We start from the raw sequence: 22317 nt of genomic DNA on the forward strand, positions 1-22317 counted from the left end.
AAATGAATGTCGTTTCATTCTATTCAAATCGATTTTTTTTTGGCACTTTCAACAATGTCCAAAGCAGCTGTACACAAATAATTAGATTATGGATATACATTTTAGCATCAAAAATTAGCCCTGAAAGTCTTTCCCTATTGAGCGAGCCAGTGGTGACAAAACTCCCTGAAATGGTATGAGGAAGAATCCTTAAGAAGCCCAAAAAACCATATTGAAAAGGGAACCCGTCCTAATCTGTGTGACACCAAACATTCATTCATTCTAGTTCCATCATTACTGAGGTTAGCAAATGTTCATTGATTGAGACTCGAGTATAAAACTGTTTATGGTGATTGTAGGCAGACTGTTATATTAATTACAGTCCAAAACCATTTTCCTTGAACCATCCTCAGCTCCAGCGAGTTCTCAATGATGTTAACATGTATTCTGTTCTAAAATTTGGTAATTTGCCAAAGATTAAGATTTATTCATTATGATTTGCATTAAACAAATTTGAAAAAAAAACCCTACTGACAGAATAAAACAGAGCTGCATTTTATTAAACTGGATTTGGGTATAATTTGTAAAGAAAGCCCTGTTCGAAAAACATGCACGTGTAAAGAGCACCAAATCAAACTGTAATACACCATTTCTTAGAGAATGGACTCTTTCTAAATAGAAAGCCTCGTTATGGTCTTTGTGTCAGTTACTGTAGTGCAGGAGAAGAGGAAATCTGTGTAAATTCAGCACAGAACTAACAGTATTTTATTTCCAGATGCTCTGAAGAAGCCATGGGAGCGAGCAAACTCTTCAGACAAATCTTCAGCTGGATCAAGGTCAGTTCCACATAAACCTAATTTGATCAGTTTTGTTTGTACTTTTCCTTTATCAGTTATTACACCATGCCACAGATGCACACCACAATGTACAAAGACTAACAGATGTCAGGATGCGAGCCTCATGTTTATACGAGTCAGCAGGTATATGACATTGCAAGCCATGCTAAATGCCTTGGTAACTATTGTGCGTCTTATCAACTCGCAGCTTCCCGAAAATAAAACGTATTTAACAGGGTCCTGGAGCGACAACGTGTAAACAGAAAAAACCTTATCTCTGTCTGTTAACAATAAAAGGTAATAATGAAAAAGCTGAGAGTTTGTGTCGAAGCTGTCGCACCGACAACCCGATACTTGAGCATGCATCAGGGACGGGTGTCCTCAATACTAAAGAATCACAATTTTCGAAATTGGTGTTATGCGGACGGATTCTCACACGTGAATGTGCAACATTTACTTAACGTGACAAGGAATTATTTCTTTTTTCACTCTCTCTCCGTTTATCATGCAATCTAGTTAGCGTTCTGTCACTTACTCATATATCTGGGGGCCGCTGCAATGCCTGCACCTTCTGAGAGAATTTTCTGAGAGAAAAAAAATGTCCACCTTCTCATTTAAAAAAACCTATGAACTGTCAAACATTATGTGATGGCTTTCAGAAGTACTGGTATGGCTATCGTTCTCAGCATTAACAATCAAAGCCATGAAAGTACAGATGGTCCCTGAGTTACGATGTTTCGACTTAGGATTTTTTGATGTTACGACGATGATAGCAATACTTACATTTTTTCCGTTTTATTTATTTTCTGATTCTAAACGATGTTTTATTTTGGAAAATTACCGGACTCTCCGCCACATCTGTCTATGACTCACTCTTGATGCTTGCCTTAGTCACATGTCTTACCAACATCCGCTACCTTCTTTAAGGGGCTGCTCCGGCCGCTAACACAAAATACATTACCGCTAAATTGAAACCCCCAAGCTAGCCAAATGAACAAAAAACAACACAGTGGATTCACGTTTATTATTTAAAAAATACCAGTTTTTATGCCGGTCGTTTAATTTTATTTTGTTGTATTTATCCGCCACACCTCAAAGGCCGGCCCGTGAAAATATTGTTTGACATTTAAACTGGTCGGTGGTGCAAAAAAAGGTTGGGGACCACTGGGCTAGGGCATGTCTCGAGTTTTGAAGTTACGATTGGGTCATCAGAACGCATCTCCAGGGTAAATCGAGGATTATCTTTACTTTGTATGAAATCATAAAGAATGAGTACCATCGCCCATTCCGAGCACGCAAAATGTTAAAATTGTTGCTAAGTTGTCACTGGAAACCCAGCAAGGTTTGTAGGGAGTATGGAATAGGTCAACATTATATTGGAAACATTTTCTGACTGAAAATCTTCTGCCCTGGCACAGGTTGAGAGCTATTGGTGGCACCACTGACGGAGAATCGGGAGACTTCGACCGAATGAAACAGGTAACCCTAGAGAGAATAGTTCACGACCATTTCAATCAACTTTCCACAAGGTGCTGCTCACCTGCTTAACACTGACTTTCTTTTCCAATTCTGTTCAAAAACAGGAAATCTTGGAGGAGGTTGTGCGTGAACTGCATAAAGTCAAAGATGAGATCATAGATGGTGAGATTTCACTCATTTTGCATCATTTTGGACAACAAAACTGGCATTGTTTGTATATTTCTGTTCTTTTTTCCCCCTTTCTTTAGCCATTAGAAGAGAACTGACTAGGATGGGTGCTACATAGTGTTTAGAAGCATGATTACACCACCAGAAGGCTCTTGGGAAGTACGGAAAGGATTATGTGGCGTATTGGAGGAATGGTCTTGCAACATAGCTGCAACGACATGGAAAACGTACGTGTTGCAGGAATGTTGCATCAACAAGGAGCATTACAGAAAGGAACATGAGAAAGAAGTGAGAGAGAGCGAGTGCATGTGTGAATGAATGGATGGATGAATGGATGGATGAATGAATGGACGGACCTTCACACTGAATTTTCTATTTCCTCCTGTATAAACATTAAAAGACTAAGCCCACTGTGCAGTTTGCTGCTCCCAGTCTTTCAAGTCTTAAGAGAAATTTGACTAGGTGGACCTTGATGAAGATATTTGTGTTTTATACTGTTTTATTGTTGCATTACTGTTATTGTAAAAGTAATTTTATTCTCAGTGATATCTGCCAGAGAAAATAGAAACGTCAGCATTTTATATTTTACCTTCACACTTTGGTTTTTTGAGAAGCACATTCAGCACCCTTCTGCGCCGGTTTGTCACCATCGTTTATTACAGTTTTAATCCTCTTCTTTTTGATTTAGCAAATACGGATGTTCACTGTTTTTTTTTTTGTTTTTTTTTTAGCTTAAATTTGGTAGTGTGAAGTTATTGATGATGGTCTTATGAGATGTTTCTGTAGCTCTAGCCCTGTGAAACGGCAGTTTGTGGACTCTCCTCAATTTGGTTCGAAAGAAAATTGGTTCGTAATATTGGGTCCTAAATTATGAAATTAAGTGGCCTAGCCTTCTGGCTTAATCCTCTTAAACACGTGACAGTAAAATGGCCTTTGAATAAAACACTGAATCTATAACTTGTGAATTTGTCTTATTTTATATGCATGAGAAGGTACTCAAGATAGAATTCTTTTTACCCCATTCTTCTAATACAATACACACTATTAAATGTAAAAATATAATTATTAAATACCATTTTTTTTTTATAATTACATTGAATAAATAGCGCCCCCCCCATTTACCAAATGTATAAAAGTATTTGAGAATTCAAGAATATCAAAGATAATTTGTATTATTATTATTATAACAATCCTTACACTGTCCATACTTCAGTGTTATGTTTAGATTTATCTGCTTATAAAAATATGACGGGATGCAATTTCAATCAACAGTTTCCGTATTCAACTCGTGTTCGAGCTGACCGTGTGTACATTTGTGTGTATTAATTAAACTACTTTGTATTTAAAAGATTTAAAAGCAACATCAGGATCATCAAGCAGAGCAAAAGGTTCAGTAAGTCAAATTAAAATATCATGACATGCTTCATCAAGCTCCAACTGACTAATCCCTTATTTCCACATCACATAGGTACACATGAGGTTTACCCTCATATACTTTTACAGGAAACACGCATTCAGAGAAGCTGCCAATACAATACACGGCAATATAACCAGATTTCTTTTTCCAGACGAAGGAAAGAAAGAAACATTACAAAGAATAAAGATTAGTGATAGAAGTGAGTTAGAAAAGCTTTTTAAATTTGTGGTTGTTGCAAAAAATTATCATTTTATTGAACGATTGAACCACAGACCGAATCATTCCCCAAGCTGTCCTGCAGCGATCCAGTGAACACTGTCTGCAGCTAAAAAAATTTTTATTCATTTTAAAAACCAATTCTAGTTCATTTTATTATTCTTTATTTATAAATAAATCTTACCAAACCTTGCACAGATGTTGATAAAGAAAAACTGAACACACTGAAAATCAGCAATGTGAAATCAAACACCAGAAAGAATAAAGGTGTGTCTGCCTTGTTGTGAAATTCTATTACTATTATGATGTTTTTTCTGTATGCTAAGACACACATGACTTAACTGTAGGACTCATTCCGATTCATATCTGAACATTCTTATTCACATTTAAGAACACTGCGAATATTACAGCCTGTTTACCGTAGCGTGTTACGGGTCATACTTGTGTAACTGCAAGTAAAGCATTCTCTAGGCTGTGTAACTGCTACTTTGGTCAAACAGATGAAATGGATTCATATGAGGAGTAAGGAACTTCTCGATGCTTACTCTTATTGCAAAGAAGTAAGATTTCACCTTACTGCTTTAAAATGTTTAAAAAAAACCTCATATTTCTTTTAAAACAAAAACAAACACCACACTTTATATACTGCTGTGTCAACTACTCAAGCAAGGAATGCTCATTTTAATTTAACCATTGCATTGTAAAGTACACACGGTCACTTACTGCTCATGAGTCTTTGTTTTAAATTAATATATTTGCTATAAAATTTACAACGCGGCTTTACAAGGACAGCGTCATTATAATATATTCAGCATGTCCATGTGCCGTCTCATTGGTGAAAACACATTCGAGTGGCTTTTAAACACAGAAAAAATCCTATTAGCATCCATTGTTTGTTGAAAACTCGAACTCAATGGATACTGACAGTCCAGGTCGTGTGTACTCTAAACCCGTTTCCCTGCTGTAATTATGTGACAAAAAAAACAAAAAAAAAACAGTTTCAACCACGTGTTTCTACCGGTTCAGCAGGCCTGTCCAGCTCGTCCTCTTTTCCGTTTAAATAGCGGCTCTGTGAGAATAATACACACGTGGTACAACTTATTCCTGCTTGGCCAGTTTGTATTCTCTTTTGATTCTGGCGTAGGGGCCAATGCTGTCGTCAAACACAAAGTCCCAGAGCACCCGTATCCAGGAGGTGTGCTGCGGTAATGAATCATAATACTCTGCTGCAATTTTCTTCACCTGGTAATGAAAAGAGAAAAAAAATTTCACCACTACAGTGACTTAGGGAATGCCACTGAAAGTCCTGCTTCAGTGGTGGTCATGTAAATTTACAGGTGTGCTCTCAATCGCTCAAACCAGACTTTTCTACTGTCTGACACAATACCACAAGTTTCTTACATACTCACTGGCCTTCTAATGTAGATACACAAAACAAGTTCTAGGAAGTATAGCTGGAAAATATATTGGATTGGGGACGTTGGAATTCCTAAGTGCTTAACAGAAATGATACCATGGGTACAGCACTACAACATACATGTCGAAATCAAGACCTGCAACAAGCTCCAAACCAAGTAAATATTTGCTGATCTATATGGCTAATGTGCTGTATACATAATGAATAAATCATTTTTGCGCAAACAAAAAAATTGACACTCACCTCAGGTAACCTACTACCAGGGATGCTGGGAAAATCGTGATGCTCCATATGGTATCCCACATTAAAAGTGATTAAGTTCAGAGGGCCATAGTATGAGTAGGTCTCATGGCCCTTCTGGAACATGTAATGCTCAGCAATGAAGTGTCCGGAGATGGGATGCAGGCCCATGCACAATATGGAGCCAGAGATAAGGTACACGATTGGTTTGAGTCCCCAGATATAGTAGATCAGAATGTCTGCGGCAAACTGTACGACTGCGTTCAACATCTCCAGTTTGGTCACAGGTTTTGGGTTCACCACCAGAGGCCGTAGTGCGTAGAATAAAGGCTGGAGGAAAAGCCAGAGTATCTTTCTTGCAGGTGTACAAAAGAACCAGCCTTCTATGTCTGTTGGGATGTCAACGTCTAAGCCATCGCCTCCAAGGTAGCGGTGGTGGTCGATGTGGTATTTCTTGAAGGAGGCTGAATAAGGTAAACCAATTGGCAGATTGGCAAACATGGCAAACCACCGGTTCCAGCGTACCTGCTTGTTCCCGAATGCAATGTTGTGCGAGATGTCATGGATGGCCAGGGTCAAGGAGTGGTTTATACATCCACCAAAGGCATATGCCCAGAAAAACACCCACTTCCATGACAACTCGTGGATAAGGTAACATGCAATTAATTGAGTGAGTACCATTCCAGACACAACCCACTTCAGCTGGGGGTCGGGACCCATCAACGTCTTGATCTGGGGATACTTTGCTAGAAAGACAGAGAGAGAGAGAGAGAGAGAGAGAGAGAGAGAGAGAGAGAGAGAGAGAGAGAGAGAGAGAGAGAGAGAGAGAGAGAGAGAGAGAGAGAAAAAAAAAGCAGGAAGTGAAAATTTGCTCAAATATTATTTTTATCCCCTGCAGGTAACCTGGAAACTGCAGCCTTATGCAACAATGTATGCAGGAAGTCATGCAGTGGTTTATGCTCTCCCCAAGGGGCAGGAAGGCTTTCTGATCTGGTGCCTTCTTTTTAATTAGCAGACTTGTTGCTCATGCGACTGCCTGTCACGTGCTCGACACTTTACGAGCACAGTCAAATAAAAACTCTAGAAATCCAGGCAATACGCTTTTCTTAACATTTGCATTAACATCTACCATTTACATGCAGTGTCTATGCAAACTAAAGATGTCAGTTGGCTTTCTGTAACACATGTATGTTTACAGTTCAGCTAAGCCTGCTCTGATATTCCTTTACCACTTACTCTTGGGGAAACCACAAAGAACCCCAAACATTTGAAAAGAATTCTTGGAACATTACAATTGTAACTAGCAATAGCTTAAACATCAGTCAAACAAATAAAAACATCTGGTGACAATTGTCCGATTTGAATAAATTCCAAATTTCTTTAGGAAGCTTTATGTCACTATTAATCAAACCAGTCTTATTTGAATGAACTATTTTGTGTTAAAGTGGTTAAAGGTTATATTGTAAAAACCCCTGTGAATAAAAGTGAATGTGTTTTTTTCTTTAGACTACAGTAAATGATATCTGAAACCTTTTGTTTTAAAAAAGTAAAAATGAAAAATCACTAAAGCATTATGTCAACAGCCCAATGACTGCAACCTGTCGTACTTTAGGCAAAGAATTACTTTGCACATTAAAAGTTCTCAATTAATTCAGATAATTTTGTATAAAAAATGGCTTCGAACAGTGAGTAGGGTTTTAGGATGGCAGACTCACCACTGTATTTTCCTTAATCCAGAGTTAAATGTATTTCTGTCCATCATCAATTGCCTGTTTAATATCCAACTGATTACTCCAGTGGTTCTCATGCTTTCTGTATGCTTATATTATGTATATAATATAAGCATTCATTTTCCATAAATGTAAAATATTTCTTTTTTTGGTCACTAGCGTATGTGTAGCAAGCTCTCCAAAAACAGGGTCGTTGGCCAAACTTATGCAAATGCGATGTGTTCGACTTCTCCCTGTTATTTCTAGCTAGGAAAATTACAGAACAGGAATTTTTTTGAAAATTTATAATAAATGTATTTAATAAACTAGCATAAAAAAACAAACAAAAAAAAAACAAAACAGTTCCCATTGTTCCTCCTGAAACATTTTATTGACCATGTGAATGATTAACACAACTATTTTGGTCACATGGTATGTCAGCACTTTCATCACAATATCTGTGTGACTTGAATACGTCATGCATCTGCTTAGTAGAAAATTTCCCAAATTGCTCCATGAATTTTGATATGAAGTAAGCGATTCTTTGCAGAAAAACACTTCTACCAAAATAGCACATTGTGTAGCCTCCTACTGACCTTCAAGCACCATGAATATGTTCAATGATCATGAGAGTCTTCAGCGTCAGGTGTAAAATGTGGTAGAAACATGACTTCCATGCCTTCCACACCCTGAGTGTCACTTAAAAACACATTGACCATTCAGCATTTGAAGGGATGACAAAATGCAGTGTTATAAATATTTGAACAGCCAAAAGGTGTCAGTTCACAACAGAGGTTTAAGGAAAGCTCAGAAAGGGGACTACTACGAATAACATTCCTATTTCATCCTTCATGGTTCATTCTTGCTGAATCACTACAACGTAGAGATTTCATTATGAATGCAAAATTGAGTCAGAGCTGAGCTCATCTAGATTCCCTACACACTTTATTTTGAGCATATTTATATACACAGAGACTGAATTGTTAATTGATTACATATGCCGATCCAGTGACTAATAAAACCCAATACAGCGACATTTCACCAATTCTGAAAGAAGTTCCGCTCTGGTGACCTTCACACATTAACACTAACAAGGTGTGTGTTTGGACCACCACATTATTCGATGTGTATGTTCTGTTTCCAAGCGAAGCCTAACAACCACCAGACACACCTGGGGGCTTTCAGCGATTGTTCCACTTGTCAAAGTGTGATTTGTCTGGGATCGGTTTACAGAAGATAAATCAGCCTGCTCGTTCACGCTGCATCTCCGAGACAGGACCAGAACTGTTACTGTTTAACGTTTTATGATATTTATTCAAGGGGTCACACGGTAACTAAATAAGCAAATATGGATCTGTGCTTTGCATATTCAGGCCTATAGTAGTTTACTACAATCCATTCAACCTCAAGACGTTGCTTGGAGGTATTTAATAATTCATTTATTATTTTAGATCCTCACATTAGAAATCTAAGAATTGAATAAACTTTTTTTTTAATGAAATGACCCTAAATAATACTGTAATGAGCTTAAAGTGAGTGGGGGGCATTGGGTTATTAATCGTTGTACAATACTGCAATAATTTCAGAAATGGTCAAGCGATAAACAGCAAACTGTACAGACCCTGATCCAATCTTCAGCACAGAAGGAAGTACTAGCATTAAGTTTGGAAGTCGTGAAACATGAGGGCTCGTGTTGTATAGCCTCATATACACGGGGTTTCTATAGGATCCAGTGCCTATGCGGTAAAGTTTTGAGCACCAGTGTGAGCGGAAGTAACTGTGTCTCCAGTGGCTTTCTGGATGCGCCACATACATGGCAGGACGATCCATGAGAAACGATCTCGTTTCATTTCCAACTAAATAAAACAAAGAAAATACGCGATAAAAATGAAAGGATTATTTTTTTTTTTAATGGAGCGCTGATCCAAACCCCAGCGACGAAAGAGGTTTTAAACCCAAAACATCTGCCTTCGATATGACACCTTTTATTTTACATTTTAGAAATATTACCAGAACACGATCGCTCATCTTCATCTTTTGTTTTTGTAAAAAAACATTATTCTTACCTAATATTTCCTTTCGTCTCCATGTGTGCGGCTGCTCGTCGTAAACCCATTCAAAGTCCCCACGTCCACCTGCTTTCCCCATTTTCCTCCTCCTGCACTGGTGTAGTGAACTCAGGTGATTCCTGAAACAAGTGCGCTCGTTTGGGACACTCCCTCACTGATAAGACTGGAAAGGTGTGCCAGAGAGTGACTACACAAGCTGTATAATGTTCATGGGTTTGTAAAAAAAAAAAAAACAACAATGAAAGAAAGAAAGGCGAGGCTGCCTAAGGCGTCGAAACCTTTAAACTGCTGAAACACGGGAAATAGCTAAGGATAAGATTAGCTCGTCTTTCCCTTTTCCCTTAGTGCTTAATGACTATCTACAAGTCTTATGGTGGACTTTTTTTCGGGACTTTCAGACTTCTTAAGGATTTTTGCATTACAACCGCTAGAGGGCGCCATATTGTAATCGAGTGAAGTCAAGTGTATAGGGATATTCGGACAGTGGTTTTACCTCTGCATCTCACTACACTGGATTTAAAATGAAGCAAGCAAGGTGTTCCTAGAAGTGTAGGATTTGGGCTTCTGAGGGTCTGATGCTGTCATTTAAGATCAATTCATTCTTTGCCTTATGGAAATATTTGAGGTCTATCCATATTGCAGCATTTGACTTCATAGATAGAATTCATTCTATTCTATCGTTAATCACAGCATTAATATACACCAGCAAACCAGATCCATTGAAAGCTATGCAAGCCCATGCATAACAATGCCTTCATGTTAGACAAATGAGCTGATATGCTTTGAGGGAGCTCTTCATCTTCTTCTCCATACTCTTTTTTTTTTTCCATCATTTTGGTTAATCTGTTTTCATCTGTCCAAATGTTCTTGTTTCAGGGTGTTTTTTGTTGTTGTTGGGTGTTACCAGTATTTAAAAAAATAAATAATACAAAAATAATAATATATATTTGCCTATTTAGAATTAAATCCTCTTTTTATTCTTCTTTCGGCTTCTCCCATTAGGGGTCGCTACAGCGGATCATCTGTCTCCATACCCCCCTGTCCTCTACATCTGCCTCTTTCAACCTAACTACCTGCTTGTCTTAATTTACCACATCCATAAACCGCCTCCTTGGCCTTCCTCTTTTCCTCCTTCCTGGTGTCTCCATCCTCAGCATTCTCCTACTGATATACCCCATGTCCCTCCTCTGCACACATCCAAACCATCTCAATCTCACCTCCCTCACCTTGACTCCAAAATGACCTACATGCGCTGTCCCTCTAATAAACTCATTTCTAATCCTGTCCATCCTCGTCACCCTCAATCTTCAGCTCTGCTACCTCCAGCTTCACCTCCTGTCTTTTACTCAATGCCACTGTCTCTATATATAGATTTATAAAGTTGTTTCTTGATTGTAGGCTTTGACACTGATACATCTACATCTGCCAGCATGTTCCTGATCTGATTAGATGTGGTAATGTTTCTTCTTCTTTACCAAGTAAAGAATTTTGCAATCATCCACTTTGTTTTTTGGGGTCTTTTTGGTTTACTCATCAGCCTGAATTTGTCATGAAATAATGAGAAACCAGGTCACATCTGACCATTAAACCACTGGATGGACTCTAAAAAATGGCTTTTCCTCCACAGGCAATTTCCTATTTTCGATAATTCAGTTTTGTTTGTATAGCACTTTTAACAATGGACATTGTCCCAAAGCAGCTTTTTCAGAGACCAACAGTCTATAAAGTTAGAATGTATAAGTTTCCTCTTTAAAAGTTTATCCGCAATGAGCGAGCCAGTGATGACCATGGCAAGGAAAAAACTCCTTAAGATGGTATGAGAAAGAAACTTTCAGAGGACCAAACTCAAAAGAGAACCAATCCTCACCTGGGTGTATAATGTCCTTTAATTATAGTTCCATCATTGTTAAGGTGTACTGTTCAGTGATGGGCACTTAAATGCAGAACTGTTTGTGAAAATTGCAGTCCTAAGCCATTGTAGGAGAATGTTATTCATTTATATTAATTACAATCCAAATCCATCATAGTTCGTGAGTTGCTAAGTAACTTCAAGGATCTTTAGGCTGTTTATGTGAAACCATTCCCATCTGCACAAACTGGTCTTCAATCGAACTCCTTCCAGAGTCGGGTGTCGGGATGAATTGGGCGGATCCGAGGAAAAGAAAGGGACATGAACACTGGCCATTGGTGGCATTAAATTTCCAATGTCTATTGATTGCTTCATTTCAAATCCATTTTGGTGAATAAAAGAAATTCTGACTATTACAAAAATGGGCAGTGTGGCCATTTCCTTTACATTGTCACAGCAAATTGCTGAAATAATCTGCTGCCTGATCTGGTGGATCAGATGGATTCATCATTTCATGGTGTGGACTATCCATTAATATTTATGGACTATCCATAAAATATTTATTGAATACCTATAGATATAGATTACTTGTAAGATAACAAATAATTTTACATTATTTCACAAGTCCATGTAGTGATAATATTACAACAATCTATAAAGAATACTAGTAATATTATTCAAATTAATTACTAATTAGTCTGAGCAGTCCTGTGTTGTTATGACAATGAATAAATATTTAGTTTTTGGACAAATATGAATATTCATTAAATATGTAAATCAAAAATAAACTATATATTATATTATATTATATTATATTTATATATTGGATTCTAATTTATTATGTGTTCATTGGCTCTTTAATGACAAGTGTATTTTTGTTTTACCTCAGAATTAGTTAATTAAATTAATTAAAATCCCGCCAAATGTTAGAAATATTAGCTTCTTTTAATGCGAGTTCTTTTTTATGTACTAATATTTTAGTTACCAATGTATCTATCGCTTGATCAAGTTTAATGCAGCACTAACTATTAAAAGTGAACTAAATTCACCTTAAACTGTTTAGCTGAGGTCACCTGACCGCTCATGTCTCGAGAGGAGAGGTAGAGTGTATCAGCAGGGGCTCCATGGCAACAGTGAGAACAGATTTCTTCCTCTACTTTATTCACAATATGTATTTTTTTTTGGAGGGCCACGGTTTATTTTATTTCTTTTTTAACAGTCTTATATTTTTTTAAAACACACTAAGGACAATTTGGGTTGCGAAACTGTTTTTAAAAACCACAGGAAGAAGTGCATCAATACGAATCACTTACTGTTGTTTCGCTGGTAGTGTTGCCAGATTGGATTATTTTATCCTCGATTTTTTTTTTTCTCCTAGGTCATAACAACGGAACCTTGAATTGTGAATTAATTTTTTTCAAAAATAAAAATAATAATCAATTCTTTTGTATTTTTTATTGTTACTTTTGGATTAAATAAATTTTTATTTTTCGAAGCACACAAACAAGGAAAATTTTGCATTATAAATCTATTGAATATAGACAATTTCAAGGATCTAAACAATAACAAATGCGATGTGATACTGCGCATGTCTGGCCCTAATGCATTTCCGGTGGCGCCATTTTTAAAGCACGAAGCTGTCAAAACAACTAACTAACACATACTATTTAAAGTTTAGGGAAAACAGAACAGTTAAAATATTCACAAAAAATTTTTATTGTTGTGTTCCACCATAACTCATTGCATGAATAATTATATTATATGCTTTTAAATGTTTGTGGTTAGATTAGGTAAAGTGTGTAGCCATGTTGCTGTGATGTGTGGTCACAAATAAATAAGAAGGTACAATGTAGTGCTGGCTAACGTGTCTTTTTTATTTAATTCATATTATATATTCTAATTCATCACGTGTTGTTGGTTTTATAAAACAGCAAATATTTCTTTGCAATGACAATAAATCTATCTATCTATCTATCTATCTATCTATCTATCTATCTATCTATCTATCTATCTATCTATCTATCTATCTATCTATCTATCTATCTCTCTCTCTCTCTCTCTCTCTCTCTCTATCTCTTCTGTTTGCAGTGGTAATGGACAGGTTGATGGTCAGACAGGAGTCTCCATGGAGTCTTCGCGGATGATATTGTGATTTGTGGTGAAAGTAGGGAGCAGGTTGAAAAGAGCCAGAAGAGGTGAAGGTATGTGCTGGAGAGAAGGGGAATGAAAGTCAGTAGAAGTAAGACAGAATACATGTGTGTGAATAAGAGGGAGGGCAGTGGAGTGGTGCAGTTGCAGGGAGAAGAGGTGGAGAAGGTGGAGGAGTTTAGGTACCTGGGGTCAACAGTGCAATGTGATGTAGAGTGTTAGAGAAGTGAAGAGAAGAGTGCAGGCAGGGTGGAGTGGGTGGAGAAGAGTGACAGGAGTGATTTGTGATAGAAGAGTATCTGCGAGAGTGAAAGGGAAAGTTTATAGGTCTGTGGTGAGACCTGCGATGTTGTATGGTTTAGAGACAGTGGCATTAAGTAAAAGACAGGAGGTGGAGCTGGAAGTAGCAGAGTTGAAGATGCTGAGATTTTCATTGAGAGTAACGACACTGGACAGGATTAGAAACAAGTTCATTAGAGGTACCGCGCATGTAGGACATTTTAGAGACAAGGTGAGGGAGGCCCGATTGAGATGGTTTGGACATGTGCAGCAGAGGGACATGGGGTATATTGGTAGGAGAATGCTGAGGATGGACCCGCCAGGAAGGAGGAAAAGAGGAAGGCCAAGGAGGAGGTTAATGGCTGTAGTGATGGAAGACATGCAGGTAGTTAGTTTGAAAGAGGCCAATGTAGAGGACAGGGGGGTATGGAGACGGATGATCCGCTGTGGCGACCCCTAATGGGAGCAGCTAAAAGAAGAAGAGAAGATATATATATATATATATATATATATATATATATATATATATATATATATATATATAGCAGATATATATAGCAGATATATATATATATATATATATATATATATATATATATATATATATATATATATATATATATATGTATATTATGTTCCAAAAACACCCGCAATAAACGAAAAACCGCGATAAACGGCTGCCATCCCAAAAATGCTATTTTATGTATACAGTACTGTACTGTATTAACATTTGACTTCCTTTTATAATTAATATTTATATTTGTATTAATAAATTTTATTATTTCAACATTAAACTCCAGAAAAACAATTACCTATAAGTTTTTGGTCTATCGTGCTATCCGCATGTGACTGGGAAAATTAGCTAAACGAATTAGGTATGTGGCAAATGCAATTCCGCGATAAACTGGGGGTGCAAGATTCTAAACACAGTAAATCGGCTGATTACTGTTATTTATATATATACACACAGTGGAACCTCGATACTCGTGACCTTGACATTCGCAAACTCGATAGTTTGCGACTTTTCATTTGGAACCAGTAACTCGCGAAAAATCTGATAGTTCACAAGAAGGCGTGAGTGGCTCAAAAGTTCGGAGTAACATTTCAAAACAGAGTTTGTACTAATAAATTACATAAAAATTTTAATAAAATGATTTTATTATTGTATTATTCATAAACATTTATGACAATTTGTGTTAAGTTTACAGTACAGTACATGTATGATTCACCTTAAAAAAGTAACCATCAAAAGGAGAGAGTCAAAATCTCACAATTTTTTGTTACTCACAAGGGGGCATATAACGTAACCCCACGAGTATCGAGGTTGCACTGTATGTATATATATATATATATATATATATATATATATATATATATATATATATATATATATATATATATATATATATATATAGAACTGCAACAACTAATTAATAAAATATATAACAATCAATAATGAAATTTGCTCTCAACGAATGCTGTTAAAAAAGCGGTTACAGGGTTAACCAGCAATGGAATACAATGCATATGAGAATTTAATATTAAACGCAACAAAGAAAACTGTACCTGGAACTTATGCAAAGCGGAGCTTGTGTGGTATGAAAGTACCACAGTGATGCACGAGCACATGAAAAGAAAACACACTGGTGTCACGGATGAAGGCGAAACATCAGCATGGTGAGCAAAAACTGTAGAATCCTCATCATGTGAAAATGGTGTAGTTTAATGAAGTGCTATTGTGTAAACTGTTTAAACTTCAGGACAGTTGCACTGGATCCGTTCACTTTTGATGTAGTGTTCACACCGAACACTACATCAAAAGCACCAAATAACAGCAGCGGTAAACGATCACATTTTTTGTCACTGTTGTGGCTTCCAGTGACTGACTATGCATTTCTGCACTATTGCATATTTTTCCCTTCTTTTATTCAAGCCTAATAGCTTGCTGCGTTCCTCCATTCTATTTGTCTACTACAACAGTTAACTTAATTGTTTTCAAACATGATTTTCTGCGGCTTTACTACGTTATAGGGCTGTTTGTATATTTAATTCATGTATATATCATATTATTATTAAGATGAAATACCTAATGCACTCCTCAACAAGCAGCCACTATAAGCTTTAAAATGTCTAAGTTAAAGATTGTTAAACTAAATATGTAGCTTTTGCATTTTTTTAAATACACCTTTATACACGAATACCCTGAATTAAGGTTTTATATGGTTTTAAAAAGCAAAACATTAAAGAAAAAATACAGTTTTCTGATATAAAAAAGAATATAGATCAATCAATTAAATAATATTCAAAATATTTATCTGATTATTCGATTATCAAAATAATCGTATTATTATAATTTTTTTATGATTTTAGAAACATTTTAGATGACAAACTAACTGCACTGCACTATTTTTGAGTTCATATATATATAAACTAAATCTTGGCAAATGCAAACATCAATTCTCACACTGATTTGTGAATATCCCACAATTCATGTATATTTATATTAAACATTTGTGTGTCCTGATGTACTGTTTAAATTATATTGTTATTATTATTATTATTATTATTATTATTATTATTATTATTATTATTATGTGTTTATTAGTACATTTTGCACATATACGTTTCCTGGCTGTATATTTTGGACGATAAGGTAAAGGAGGGTTTATGTTGAATCTGGCGACCCTGGGAGTCGGTGTTGTTAGTATGGTCAGGAAGGGGGTGTAGGTAGGAGACGGCGGAGCGGCGCAGTGACAGAGTGTGGAGCTACTCGACGGTCCCGTTTGGATATACAAAAAAAACCCGATATGGCGTCTGGGGAGACATTGTATATAGAAACGGATGGCTCGGAGATGCCTGCAGAGATCGTGGAGCTGCATGAAATCGAGGTGGAAACCATCGAGACCACGGTGGTCGGAGGAGACGACGACGACGACGAAGATGAACATCAGTCCATGATCGCGCTGCAGCCGCTGGTCTCCGACGACCCGAATCACATCCACCACCAAGAGGTGATCCTGGTCCAGACCCGGGAGGAGGTGGTGGGATGCGACGACTCCGATCTTCACGGAAACGACGGCTTTGAGGACCAGATCCTGATCCCTGTTCCTGTTCCAGCCGCGGAGGAAGAGTATATCGAGCAGACACTGGTGACTGTGTCTGGGAAAAGCACGGGGCGCCTGAAGAAAGGAAGCGGCAAGAAAGTGGTGAAAAAGGGCTTCTTGGGCGCCAACGAGGCGAGCGGACGGAAATGGGAACAGAAGCAAGTGCAGATCAAAACGCTGGAAGGGGAATTTTCAGTTACTATGTGGGCATCGGGTAAGTTTGATGTGTGGAAAGTTGCCTGGTTGCATTGTTCTTGGCTTGAAAACAGGGCCTCGTGTGGGCCCTGAGCTCTTCAACACACAGTAGGCGAGCGAGTTTTAACCAGGCGGTGATTTACAGCGATAAATACACACTTTAGTCTCGGGCACCGGGTCGAAATGGGTTTGTTTTGATGGGAAGCCATGTTTTAAGTGTTGATGGGCGCCGCCATATTCGTCCAGACTATTATGGCCGCCCGAAAATGGCGTTTCTGTAGCCGGGGAAAGATGGCGGCGGACGGCGACAGGCGCCCTGCTGCAGGCTCGAAAAAAGGCCTCAGTGGCGCACTTCAGCTCTACAGCGCTGTCTGCGCACTGAACCCGCTTGCTTTGTTCCCTACCCGTATTCACGTATGTCCCGCCTCCCGCTACCTGATTCGCCAGTCACATATAAAACCCGTGTGTTTATTGGTTTATTTACTCAGAAAGACCGACGCAGTAACCAGTCACCGAGGACAAAAGTGATATTTGGCGGAATACGGGTGAACGTGCCTTAAAAACACGGTAGCTTTGACGAAGGAGGAGTTACCATAAAAACAATTGCTATAAAGCAAATTTGTTTGTTTTTCTCCGGTCATTTGTAACAATGCAAACGCACGGAAGATTATTTAATGTTTTATAAGAACTATAGTGTGAATTATAGCTGTTATGTTTGAGTGTATCCAGTCGAACATGGTTGTTATGCTGCATAACGTGATGGATTTCAAGCGTTCATTGTATCCCTTTGCTTATTAATATTATTAATATGATCTTTTTGGGCTGAGTTTTTCAATTATGTCTACAGAATACGCTGCATTTATTTTCTTTATCTTTAAAACCTAGTCTTAATATGTTAAGACTGAAAACAAAAATCCCTCATTTGTAAATTGTCCTGCTAAAAATGTGCTGGTTTGGTAAGAGACGCTGTTTGTTGCCATGTGAATGTAAATCAATAGATAATCTATATTACCTGTTCACATAGGTCACATGTCACGTATGTCAAGCTTTATTTACATTAGTGATCAGATTGTTACAGTGACCCTGTCACATTTATTATGTGTCTCTTCACGGTCAGGACTCATAGCCTGATCTCTGGGCTTGTCTCACCTTCTGCTCTCTTTTTAAACCAGAGACCTTCAGTTTACAGTGTTTCTACTCGACCTTTCATTTGTTCTGTCTTATCTTGTCCCTTGGCTTTGTTGCAGATGATAAGAAGGACATCGATCATGAGACCGTGGTTGAGGAGCAGATCATCGGAGAGAATTCCCCTCCAGACTACTCAGAATACATGACTGGCAAGAAGCTGCCACCTGGTGGAATCCCGGGCATTGACTTGTCCGACCCAAAACAGCTGGCAGAATTTGCAAGGTGAACATGTGGCTACAGTCTGATGCTTTCTGAAGTGGTATTCGAAGGAGTAAGCATAGTAGAATAGAAAGCAGCTATCTGTGATTTTGTTGACAAAAAAATCCGATATGTATGTATACCGATAGATATGACGGATTGTGTTATATTTTTATAATATTTGGTCACTGAACTTTAACCATTCTAGTATGTTACGCTGTTTGCTTCGATATGATTGGTTAGAAGGTGTTTATTAATTTTTGGAGCGCATTTCATATTAACAGTCCGTATCATAAAATAAACAGTAGCGCAAAGGTTTTTGTTCCAAACATATCAAAGGAATGACTAATTTGATGATGTAGTGTAATCTAACATTTAAAAACATTGTATATATTTAACAGGATGAAACCACGGAAAATGAAGGAGGACGATTCACCAAGAACAATAGCCTGCCCACACAAAGTAAGTCATTTGTCACAAACCATCATTTAAATCTCTTTTTATTCATTTTTTTTGTGTGTTCTACTGTAAATATTCCAAGTAGTGTATAGCTGTTTAATATATCATTTTATGATTTTTCTATATCATATGTATGGTCATATTCAGTTAAATGCCTCAGCAGTGTATTTATTTTTTTGGCGTATTTGAGTTCAGATCGGTTTGGAGATATTGATTCAACTTGCCTATTAGTTTTAGAACTTGATTCATTTATTTGTTTGTTTGTTTGACCTGATTTTCAGGGTTGCTCAAAAATGTTCAGGGACAACTCTGCAATGAGGAAGCATTTGCACACACACGGCCCACGTGTCCACGTGTGTGCCGAATGTGGAAAAGCATTTGTTGAAAGTTCCAAACTCAAGCGACATCAGTTGGTTCATACCGGCGAAAAGCCTTTCCAGGTGAGGTTAAATGTCATGTCCTGTGAGATTGATGCAAAGTCGAGTCGTATAATTGTAATATGGACTGTGAATTGAAATTGGATACCACAATATGCTTATAGTCTCTAAATTGGCACAGAAATTTAGATTATTGTAGTATTGTTATTTTTAAGTGGAGTTAAATCTGGTGTGTTACAAATAAACCTGTTGCAGGGACACACCACATACCAAATATAGCTTTCTTAAAAATGTAGCTTTTTGTTCTAATATACAATCATTAAGGAAGTCTTAGCTTTTTTTTTTTTTTTTTTTTTGTACATTTCAGTGCACATTCGAAGGCTGTGGAAAGCGTTTCTCACTGGACTTCAACTTGCGCACACACGTGCGCATTCACACTGGTGACAGACCCTACGTGTGCCCGTTCGACGGCTGCAACAAGAAATTTGCTCAGTCCACCAACCTAAAGTCTCACATTTTGACACACGCTAAAGCCAAGAACAACCAGTGAGGACTATCTGGAAAGACATTACAATAAGGACTTGCACCATCCAACGCTTTAAAACACCCTTTGTGTGTTGTTTGTAGAAGATTTTTTTCTTTTGTTTTTGTTTTTGTTTTGTTTTTTTTGTAAGAGAAGAGTATCTACTGATGTTTTATCAGAACAAATATTTAACTGAACAACTGACACCCAATTAGCCCTTAGGACACTTCTTATGGTACCAACCGGACTGAACTTTTCTTTACTGCCAGAAAGTTGTCTTCTTTTGAAGACGTGCGTTTCTGGACCTTCAACCACCACACGAGATATTCTTCCTACGGAGCCCAAAGAGTCTAAACTTTCCGTCTGTGTATGTTACCTGTCCACAAAGAGACACGATTGCTTTTTAGTTGTCTTCTAAGTGTGCATATTGTACACTTTTTAGACAATCGCCTTGTCTTTAATTATTTTATTATTTTTTTCCCCCACTTGAGATTTGATATATGTGAATGCTCTTCTTCAAAAAGAAGGAGATACTATTAAATTTGTTTTCCAGTCATGAGGTATCCTCCAGTGGTATCTCATTTTGTATGACTGTTGTGTAAAAATATTTTGAAAATCATGTAGATAATAGAAATGTTAGATTTCTGTTTAACCTATTAAAGGAGTTTTATTCAATTTAAAAATGTGCACCACTGCATGCAGAACTATGATTTCTATATTGAACAAAGATGTTCTTGCTGAACTGCACTAATACTAAAATTGAAATAATTATTTGTATATTTACCACACACATTATGAGGAATGTTTGCATTTATGCAGTTATCTAATCAACCAATCATGGGGCAGCAGGATGTAAATAATCATTCAGCTGCATGTCAAAAGGGTTCAGTAAATTTTCTGAACAAATATCAGAATGAAGTAAAGATTTGAAATCTAACTGTGGTATGGTTGCTGGTATCAGATGGGTTGGATTTAATATTTTAGAAACTTCTAATCTTGGAATTTCACACAATGTTCTCTAGAGTTTATACAGTATGGTGCAAATTAATTTTAAATATTGTATAAATGACAGTTCTGTGGGTGGAAATTTCTTATAGATATGAGTGATCAGAAGACAATGGTCAGATTGGTTTGAACTCTTTATCACCATGGTGAGCAAAAAGGCATTTCAGCATTGCTCATTGAGGTGGAAAGAAGAACCTGACGCTATTAATGGCACGTTTACTCAAACAGGACAGTTGAGGAAAATCTGGTCTTTTTCTATTCTTCAGGTGTCCAGATTTGGTGAGCCTGTGCTTATGATCAGATAATCAGATTCTTGATCTTGGATCACACAAATAAAACTTGATGTGATCCTCGACTGTTGTAGCCCATCCACGTTAAAATTTGATACAGTGGTCTTTTTTCGAGACTTTACTACAGGTGTTGTGAGTTAATATACACATTTTGGTCCGCTTAAAGCAGTCTGGTTGTTCTGTGACTTCTTTTAGCAACAAAGATGCTTCACCCTGCAAAGCCTCTGCTTATAGAATGTTTTTGAGTGTGAAATTCCCAGGAAATCAACAGTCTAAAATATTCAAACCAACTCATCTGCCATCAACATCCATCCCATGATCAAAGTGACAGTGATCACATTTTCCCTTCATTCTGATGTGAACGTTTTCTAAAGCTCTTGCATCTAATATATTCTAATCATTTGTGCTCCTTTCACAAATAACTGATTAAATAAGTGCATAAATGTTCATGAATAGATTTTCCCAAAATAGTGCATAGTAAGTATTTATGTATGCATGCATTTATACACAAACATACACACTAACATGGGCCAAAACATCTCTCAGATAACATTTTCCAATAACTGTGTGCAAACTGCATATTTAGCGTATGATACAGGAAACATTGTCCGGTGTGATCGGAGAGGCTTCAAAATGGAAAGTCTTTGTGGTTTTTCAAATCAAAAGTGGTGAGTACACAATGTCTATACAGATTTCCTTGGTTTACGTTGACTTTTATGGCACTTGACAGAAGCCCTGATCCAGGACGGCTTACAGAAGTGGTTTAAATACTATTAATAAATACATCCTGATACTAGGTCACAGACTAAGAATATCGGTTTAAGACTCAAAGAACGTGCTAATTTAAGTTCTCTTGGAAGAGGGAGGTCATTGGATGATATTTGGACTGCTAGTGACTCAGCTGCTTGGACATTAAGTGGAATTTCATTCCTACACCTCAGAACAGGTGATCAGAGGGAGCAGGAAGTGATGAGGGCTTTCAGGTTTGATCAGTTCAGAGTTCAAGTTGGCATGTTTGAGAAAAGGAAAACAATTAAGGGATGAAATGATCAACCCAACAAAAATCTAATTCCTACTTATGCTTTAAGGGATTGCCAATGTGAATTAATTTGTTCAAAATATCCACATGTTAACTGACAAATTTAGTGTAATGCAAGAAAAAAAAAAAACAG

General features: G+C 37.3%; 3 protein-coding genes across 10 annotated transcripts in view; 2 read left to right on the forward strand and 1 right to left on the reverse strand.

Annotated features, from left to right (window-relative positions):
• Window positions 1-3419, forward strand: part of evla (Enah/Vasp-like a) — a 46223-nt gene extending 42804 nt beyond the window's left edge. For all 8 annotated transcript variants that reach the window (XM_083543688.1, XM_083543689.1, XM_083543690.1 and 5 more), the window contains 4 exons: window positions 755-815; window positions 2234-2294; window positions 2399-2456; window positions 2543-3419. In XM_083543688.1, the coding sequence (XP_083399814.1) occupies window positions 755-815; window positions 2234-2294; window positions 2399-2456; window positions 2543-2580 (218 nt within the window). In that variant the 3' untranslated portion in view covers window positions 2581-3419. The remainder of the gene's footprint in view (window positions 1-754; window positions 816-2233; window positions 2295-2398; window positions 2457-2542) is intronic.
• Window positions 3420-4242: 823 nt separating this feature from the next.
• degs2 (delta(4)-desaturase, sphingolipid 2) lies at window positions 4243-9856 on the reverse strand. The gene is made up of 3 exons (XM_083543773.1): window positions 9528-9856; window positions 5756-6498; window positions 4243-5337 (listed from the first exon to the last, which is right to left on the reverse strand). The coding sequence occupies exons 1-3, from the start codon at window positions 9607-9609 to the stop codon at window positions 5194-5196; spliced, it is 969 nt and encodes a 322-aa protein (XP_083399899.1). The 5' UTR covers window positions 9610-9856; the 3' UTR covers window positions 4243-5193.
• Window positions 9857-16508: 6652 nt separating this feature from the next.
• yy1a (YY1 transcription factor a) lies at window positions 16509-20533 on the forward strand. Its single transcript, XM_083543528.1, has 5 exons — window positions 16509-17124; window positions 18353-18515; window positions 18893-18953; window positions 19232-19390; window positions 19695-20533. The coding sequence occupies exons 1-5, from the start codon at window positions 16614-16616 to the stop codon at window positions 19875-19877; spliced, it is 1077 nt and encodes a 358-aa protein (XP_083399654.1). The 5' UTR covers window positions 16509-16613; the 3' UTR covers window positions 19878-20533.
• Window positions 20534-22317: the final 1784 nt, after the last annotated feature.

This window comes from Silurus aristotelis (genome assembly GCF_946808225.1).
Source record: "Silurus aristotelis genome assembly, chromosome: 6".
NCBI classification, from domain to species: Eukaryota; Metazoa; Chordata; class Actinopteri; order Siluriformes; family Siluridae; genus Silurus; species Silurus aristotelis.